The 8,299-nt window shown below is 57.0% G+C and overlaps 1 protein-coding gene across 1 annotated transcript in view; it reads left to right on the top strand.

Annotated features, from left to right (window-relative positions):
* The first annotated feature begins 82 nt into the window (after positions 1-82).
* The window catches only part of LOC113476819 (zinc finger protein 629-like), a 15,218-nt gene continuing 7,001 nt past the window's right edge, over positions 83-8,299 (top strand). The window contains exons 1-5 of the mRNA XM_026842772.1: positions 83-501; positions 1,114-1,240; positions 2,837-2,950; positions 3,197-3,307; positions 5,410-6,328. Of these exons, the coding sequence (XP_026698573.1) occupies positions 85-501; positions 1,114-1,240; positions 2,837-2,950; positions 3,197-3,307; positions 5,410-6,328 (1,688 nt within the window). The 5' untranslated portion in view covers positions 83-84. The remainder of the gene's footprint in view (positions 502-1,113; positions 1,241-2,836; positions 2,951-3,196; positions 3,308-5,409; positions 6,329-8,299) is intronic.

The following is an 8,299-nucleotide window of genomic DNA, read 5'->3' as shown; positions in this document are numbered from 1 at the left end:
AGGGCTCTGCTCAACGGTGAGGGCTCGTCCCGTTCACTTCGCGGCCGGGATCGCCGGCTGGTTCGATAGGCGGAGCCCACGGCCATGTCTGTGCTCCCGCAGGAGCTGGAGTGGGACATGGAATCCCAGGAGCTGGCTCTGGAGCAGCCGCTGCCCGCCGCCGAGCAGGGCCCCGCCGGGGAGGCCGAGCTACCGGCCGCCGAGATCTCCCTGACGCTGGTCACCGAGATCCAGGCCGTGGATAGGAAAGTGGACGCCCAGGCCGCCCAGCTGATGAACCTAGAAGGGAGGATGAGGATGGCGGAAACCAAGCTGATCGGTTGTGAGAAGACGGCGGTGGAGTTCGGGAACCAGCTGGAGAGCAAGTGGACCGCGCTGGGCACCCTCATCCAGGAGTACGGGCAGCTGCAGAAGAGGCTGGAGAACATGGAGAACCTCCTGAAGAACAGGAACTTCTGGATCCTGCGCCTGCCCCCCGGGGCGAAGGGGGAAGTCCCCAAGGTAACGGTTCTCTGCTCTCTCTTCTCTCTTCTCGAAACCGGGTTGTTCTACATGTGCTCTGCGCTTGCAGCCCCGTTTCGGGGCAGCAGCTTCTCTGCGGCGGTGCCTTTCCTTTAGTGCTCCTCGCGAAGCACCGGCGCAGGTCCCTTTGTGTTAATTACATGCCACTCGTTATAGAGGTGGGACCCTCGCCAGAGCGCCTCGGCCGCTTCTCTGTGTGCTCATAAACTCCGCAGCATGGCTGGAGCCGTGTTTTGAGCCATGGCAGAATTCTGTGGCTCAGCCCTGCGTGCCTGGCGGGTTTGGGAACACCCCCCAGTGCCTCCGCAGAGGCAACCGGGGGCAGAATTGCATCAAAAATGTTAAGCGGGAAGAGAGTCCGTGTTGGACGCTGTGCGCATGACGTCGCCTACAGCGCAAGGAGGATGAGCAGGGGATGAGGGAGAAGTCCTTCATGTCCCTGCGGGCAGGGGTGAAGCTGCCTGAGCCAGGCACGGGGGGGAGGAGCAGATGGGGACAGTCTTTGTGGAGTTTGAACGGGAAAACATCCCCGGGTGTTTTCTTCAGCAAAAGGCAGAACGCCTTGAGCATACACGATGCTTCCAATCGCAGGTCCCTGTGGCATTCAACGATGCATCGTTTAACTTCTCTGAGGAGGAGTGGAAGAGCTTGAACGAGTGGCAGAAGGAGCTTTACAGGCACATCATGAAAGGCAACTACGAGGCCGTCATCTCGATGGGTAAAGACGAGCTGGGGTTTGCCCTGAGCCTTTCTGACAGGCCAGGTTTTCCTGGGGCCTGGCAGCTGGAAGCACCACTGTGCCTGGTGGGATCAGGGAGGGTGGACGGTGTGCTTGTCTGGGAGCGCTTTCACCAGCAGCCCCAGCAATTAGTTGAGGAAGAGGGGAAGCGAGAGGAGCCTCGAGCTGAGGGAAGACGGGGAAGAGGGGATTTTTTGTCACGCAAAGGTCCACAGATCCACTGCGCTGGGTGCGTCAGCACACTCGCCGCTTAGGGCAGCAGAGGGGTGCCCTGCCCCTGAGGTTCCTTCTAGCCCTTTCTGTGGGCGATCAGTCCTTCCTCTGCAGAGCCCTGCATGAGGGAGGAGAGCGAGGTTTGTCGGCTTGGTCCTCTCTCTGACCCAGGGAACGTTTCATGCACAAGCCGTTGCAGTATCTGCTCCTGTAGTGCCGGGGGGAAAGGCAAACTCTGCCTTCTGAGTTCCCCTCCAGCGCCTCAGGGCAGCGCCTTCACGGCTAAACGAATGTGCTCTGCTCATTCTTTCCGGTCCCAGCCCTGGGGGACACGTCGCCTTCACCAGCACCAGCATCTGCGTGTGTTTTGAGGAACGACCTCGCCTCTGCTGGTCGCCCGTGTGCTGGGGGCAGGAGCGCAGACACGCTCCCTGGTAGACCGGTGTCTCCTCCCCGTGCAGAGGCTGCTGATGTGCAGGCTCACCTGCCCTCAAACTCTGGGTGATCGGAGCCTTTTGTCCTTTTTTTTAATCTTTATTTATTTATTTATTTATTTATTTCGGAACAGAGGTTTTCTGCAGTCGCAGTGTGTGAGGGGAAAAAGGTGAAGGATAAATACTGCCCCCTGTTCTGTTTAAAAACCAATCCTGTGTCCTCTAGAGGCACAGGGACTTCCGAGTCCTGCTGAAGGGGATCTGTGGATCTGAGCCTGGAGCTTAGAAAAATGTATCTGTGCTTCATCTGAAGGTTTCCTTTGAGTAATAAGGTTTAGGGGTTCAGCCCTCGTATCAGGCAAACGAATCCACCAGAGCAGCGGTGGAAGTGAATACCCAGAGACTCACACATGTTTGGAAATGAAGTTTTCCCCTCTCCGCCCTAGGAGAGATTGTGATTGTCCCCTTTCCCCCACCAAAATCCGCAAGCAGCCCGTGACTCGGACGAGTAGGACGGAGCGGTCCTGGCTGGAGGGAACGGCATGGGGAGGGCACTCCCCCTGCTGCCGCTGGCTGACAGCCCTGGTGCTGTCCCCGAGCTGAAGTCCCCATTGTAATGGATCCGCGGACCTTAGCAGAGAGGAGAAGAAAGGAAGCCCGGAGGTAAGCACAGATGCATTTTCTTATTCTCCTCCTCACGCTGCAGGCTGGGAGGTGCTCCTCACCTGAGCAGAGTGTGCTCCTGCAGTCCGCTCATGTCCCCAGGGCCCAGACAAGGTGAGCGCTGCAGATGTGTGAGAGCATCTTAAGCCTCTCTTTCCGTCACCCGTCATCCCCCAGCAGCGAAGGAAGGTTGGTGGGCAAAGGTTTGAGAGTCTCTCACCCACGAGGGCGAAGGAAACGTTCCCATCCTCTTCTTTACGTGCAGATGCTGCCATTTCGAAGCCCGACCTCCTGTCACGCATCGAGCAAGGAGAGGATCCCAACGCAGAGGACCAGGAGGACTCTGAGGGAGGAGAAACCCCTACGGACCCCAGCACTGGTGAGCCACAGCGCTGCCCTCCCGGGACTTGGTGGGAAAGTGGGAAGCAGACAGGTGGTACCGCCACCTGCCCGCGCTCTTCCGCTCCCTCTGCCATTGAGTTTTGACACCTCTGTCTGTGGGTACAGGGGTGACTCTGCTTTCTGAGTCGGCCCTTGCCCGATGCAGTCATCTCTTCTGAAATCCTCTGCCAAGCAGCTGCGGGGTGTGAGCCTCAGCTCCTGTCGTTCTTTCTCCTGTGCACAGAGTTTTCATTTCTTGGTCCTGACGACAGCTCGTGGAGTAAATACGAAGAGACTCTGGCTGAAAGCCACGAGGGCTCTGACGAAGAGGAGGGCATGGAGGTCCCTAGTACATGTGAGTTAAAGCGCGGAGCTTCGCCAGGGGCAAGGTAACAGTGGGCTCGGGCTCTCGGCGCTTGCTGGGAGCGAGGAGATCCTGCCTTTGCCGTGCTCTGCCAGGCTTGCCTCAAGCGCCAACGTGGGAGCTGGACGGTAGCCGAGGCAGATGAGCTGCTGCACACGAGCTGTAAAAGCAGCTGCGGGCTGGCTGGGGGCTGCAGGTTGCCTGTACGGTGCCGCATCGCTCAGCAAGGCAGCGCGTTTGGTCAGCCTGTACATGGAGATGAGCAGGAGCAAACATAGCGCAGGCGAGCTTCAATGGTGATAGCAACAAAGTTCTTAAAAGCCTTTTTCACAAATAAGTGAAGTGATATTTTTCACAGCTTTCTCTGTCAGGCAAACGTCAGGCTTCTTGTGGCGCAGCAAAAGGCGTGTCCTTGTCACTGCCCCATTGCTCCCGGTCCCCGCTCCAAAGGAGCCACTTTGGGAGCGTCCTGTGCCAGGTTGTGCCTTTGGCTTCCCGGCCTTGTGCTCGGAAGCAGCTCAGCTGTTCTGGCTGATGCTTTTCCAGAATTTCAGCCCGATGCAAACAAAGCGGCCCATTTTCAAGCCGCGCGTTTGGGTGTCCGGCAAACTGAAGAGCCCTGTGGTAGGGAGTGCAGTGCCATCTCCTCTGGGCGCACAAATGCGTGGCACAGCTTCACCTTCTCACGCTCTGCGGAAAGCTGTGGGATTTTCAGCCCTCTTGCCCAAATCCTCTTATTAGCCTCTCTTTGCCAGGGCCCTTGGTGGTTGCTGTGAGTTACTGTTTATACCATGGGAGATCCTTTGGCCCCAGGCACTGTGCAAGCCCAGAAGGAAAAGAGGTTCTATGCCCTTTCCTTGAATTTTTTTTCATCTTTCTCCTAAGCCACGTGTTCTCAAAGACCTGCTCTGCTTCACCTGCTGCTGAGGAACCCACTTCCCCATAGAGATCTCATCATTGTACTGTCTGAGCTTTCCCATGCAGCCTTTACCAGTGATCTAGATGAGGGGATCGAGTGCACTCTCAGTCAGTTTGCAGATGACACCCAGTTGGGTGGGAGTGTTGATCTGCTCGAGGGTAGGGAGGCTCTGCAGAGAGACCTGGACAGGCTGGAGCAAGGGGCTGAGGCCAATGGTATGAGGTTCAACAAGGCTCAGTGCTGGGTCCTGGTCTTGGGTCACAACATCCCCACGCAACACCAAGGACCTTAGGGCAGAGTGTCTGGAAAGCTGCTCAGTGGAAAAGGACCTGGAGAGGTTAGTCCATAGTTGGCTGAATATGAACTGGCAGCGTGCCCAGGGGGCCAAGAAGGCCAGTGGCATCCTGGCTTGTATTAGCACCAGCATGGCCAGCAGGGACAGGGAAGGGATCTGAGCCCTGTGCTCGGCACTGGTGAGGCCGCCCCTCGATGAGTGGGTTCAGTGTTGGGCCCCTCACCCCAAAAAGGCCATTGAATGCCTCGAGCGTGTCCAGAGAAGGGCAACGGAGCTGGTGCAGGGTCTGGAGCACAGGTCTGATGGGGAGCGGCTGGGGGAACTGGGGGGGTTCAGTCTGGAGAAGAGGAGGCTGAGGGGAGACCTCCTGGCCCTCTGCAACTCCCTGAGAGGAGGATGCAGAGAGGGGGGATGAGTCTCTTGAGCCAAGGACCCAGCGCCAGGCCCAGAGGGAATGGCCTCAAGCTGTGCCAGGGCAGGGTCAGGCTGGCTCTGAGGAAGGATTTCTTTGCAGAAGGGGCTGTTGGGCGTTGGAATGGGCTGCCCAGGGCAGGGGGGGAGTCCCCATCCCTGGAGGGGTTTAAAGGACATGTAGGTGTGGCACTGAGGGACACGGTTTAGTGGTGGCCTTGCCAGTGTTGGATTAAGGGTTGGTCTCGATCTTAAGGGTCTTTGCCAGCCTCAATGATTCTATGGTTCCAAGATGAAATGCTTTGGCTTCGGTAGCTCCCAGGTGGGACTTGCAAGCCCACAGTGCTGAGTGTTGCCCTGAGCACGCAGAGCAGAGCCCACCTCTGCCCCGAGAGAGTTGCGGTCTAACGATAACGAGGCAGCAGTTCTTGTCTCAGAGAAATGACATGAATATCTCTGCTCTGCCAGATGAACAGCAGTGTGATGAGGAAGGTTCCGAAAGCCTTGAGCTTCCTAGCTCCTTGACAGGAAAGTGGGAGGAGGTTTTCTCAAGCCCAGAGGAAGAGATGAAGCCGAGCGGCAAGAGCCGGGGCGGGTCAACCCCACAGCAGAGAACCTCAACGGGCAATGGGCTGAGGCGTTCTGCTCGCCGTGGGAGAGACTTGGCCAAGAAAGACGCCCCCGAGGATGCAGCTGCGGTGGAGGGGCCCTACATCTGCTGCGAGTGCGGGGAGAGCTTCCTCGACAAGGAGCTCTTTGCCGCCCATCAGAAGGCACATGCCAGCGAGGAAGCCTGCACTTCCCTGGAGCAGGCAGAGAGCTTCCGGCAGAAATCCAAAACGACGCCTCCAAAAGGCCAAGGGTCTTCCCGTTCCAAACCGTCCAAGCGGCCCGACGGGGAGAAGAGCCCCAGTTTCAAGTATGGCTTTGTCAGGCACCAGGTGAACAACATGGTGGAGAGACCCTACACGTGCTCCCAGTGCAAGGAGAGCTTCAGCCTGGAAGTGAGCCTCATCTTGCACCAGAAGCTCCATACAGGGAAGGGTGACGGGCCGCTGACGTGCACCTACTGCGGGAAGGACTTCCGAGACCTCTCCAAAGCCATCCGCCATCAGCGCATCCACACCGGGGAGAGGCCCTACCAGTGCACCGAGTGCGGGAAGAGCTTCATCCGGCGGGACCACCTGCTCAAGCACTGGCGGGTCCACACCGGGGAGACTCCCTACCAGTGTCCCGTCTGCGGGAAGCACTTCCGCTACAAAGAATCTCTGAATTGCCACCAGAAAATCCACTCCCGCAACCCCCGGCCCATGGAGGATTCGCAGCACAACCTGGAGTCGGCCACTCAAACCAGCCATTTCTGTGTGAAAAAAGAAACTAAGCAGTAGCACTGCGTGGGGAGGGAGGCCGGGGCAGAAGGGCTCACAGTTACGCTAACGCTCTAGCAGGTGGACGTGCAGCGTGGTGGGAGGTGAACTTGTATTGCAGCTAATCCATGTGGTCATGCAACGAAGCCCACTTTCTTGAAGCATCCAAGGAATTCCTCTTAAAAACTCTGATCGGACGGCCTAGGCACCTCTTCGACCCCGTGGGGTTACGTGGGACTTGTACTAGTTGTCCCCTACGCAGGTTTGGATTTTGCCTGTGGAGAACAATCCTGAGCGATTCTCCGGGGTCCCTATTTAACAGGTGTTTCCCCACCTATCTTTGTGCATATTCAGGAGTGACAAGCTTTCGCTTTCTTTTTTTCCACTTGTTTCACCGAAAGGCTGGAAGCGCGAGGAGGGAGGGAGGGAGGGAAGGAAGGAAGGAAGATGCCATTCCCGGGCAACTGGCCCCCCGCTCCTGTTGCGTTGCCACACCCCGCACTGCAAGGCCAGGGCTGGGATGAAGGGAAGAGAAGTGAGGCTGAGACGTGGTTGGGGGCACGACATGGGATTTGTCGAAGGAAAAATAAAAAAGTGGAGAGGAGAGAGCAGCAAAGGTGAGAAAAAGTAGGTGCAGGAGGCAAGGATGTGCAGGAGGAGGACTGAGGATATTGGAGCAGGAGGAGTCAGGAAGGGCAGCATGTGGAGGCGTGGTTGGGTGACTCACCCGAGTAGGATCTCTGCTGTGTCGAAGGATGTTGCAGGTACCAGGCGGGCTGTAGTTTCCCTCTGGCCCAAGGGAACGGAGCCGCTGGTCTGTCACACAAACTCCTGTCAATGAAGGCGATTTTATTATTATTTTTTAACTGGGTTTGGTCTCACACTCAGGTAAGTCAGATGAGTGAAAGCAACTTCTCCTAACCCCTGTAAAGAGCTGTTTGGTTTTTAGTTAATCTAGAAGTAGTATATTATTAATTATTAATTATTATTATTATTATTATTATTATAATTATTATACTACAAGGAAATGTGTGGCACTATATTTCACAGTTGATCTAAAACACTTAAATGTATGAGATAACTGACTGGAGATTTTTCAGACGTCTGTGTAAATATTGGTTGACTTCTCGGAGCTAATTGGTGTTGTTCCTGAGGTGGCTGTAAGTGGTGTCTCTTCCGCTGTGTATCGTCGGCTGCTGGTTCGTGATTGTGTTTTGTAATAACTTTTGTAAAGTCTGTCAATACAGTGTTTCCATTCTGAAGCCCGTGTTGGGTGAGTGATCGCAGCCCCGCTCCCCTTTGCCAGCCTCTTGTGTTTCGTCCTGGCTTGCCCCTCTCCTGTGGTGACGCCTGCAGCACCCTTGCCTAGCACCCGGCTGTTATTTATTAGCTTTTTCCAGGTAACTTGCACAAAAGTGGTGAACTGCACAAGCTGAGCTGAGTATCTGGAGAGCTGGGTCCTGCGAGCGAGGCTGCTTGGCGCGGCTCTGGGGCTGCTGCGTCCGGCGTTTGGGCTTCATGTTTTTAAAGCTTTTTCTCTGCCGCCGCTGCAGCTGGAACCAGACTTTGGTTTTATGTGAGCAAAGAGTCGCAGCCACGGGAGCAAATCCGGCGTGAGGAGTCACTGTGCAGGGCAGAGCCGGGACAGTCCGGTGCCGGGAGAAGCGCTGGCCTGCTCGGCTTCCGCACTGTGCATCCGGGCGGTCACAGGCAGGCCCTCCGGCGCTGACTGCGGCCCCTTAGGCTCTCACCAGATGCCGCGGCCTGGCCCCAAGGCCTCCCGGGGGAGACGGAGGGACCTTGGCATCCCGGAGGTGGCTGCAGGGCCCCTGGGTTTGCATCGCCGTTTCCCCGCTCGCGTGTCCTCCCAAGCTCTTTGTACCGGGGCTGCCAATAAACTGTTGCGGCTGGGCCCTACAGGGCAGCGCCCCGTTTTGTCTCGCTGTGATAGGGGGGGCGGGGGGGGTACCCCCGGGGTGTCGTGTCACCCC

Source organism: Athene cunicularia, assembly GCF_003259725.1.
Source record: "Athene cunicularia isolate RWA chromosome 2 unlocalized genomic scaffold, athCun1 chr2_part1, whole genome shotgun sequence".
NCBI classification, from domain to species: domain Eukaryota; kingdom Metazoa; phylum Chordata; class Aves; order Strigiformes; family Strigidae; genus Athene; species Athene cunicularia.
This window is presented reverse-complemented; position numbering and strand designations above follow the sequence as displayed.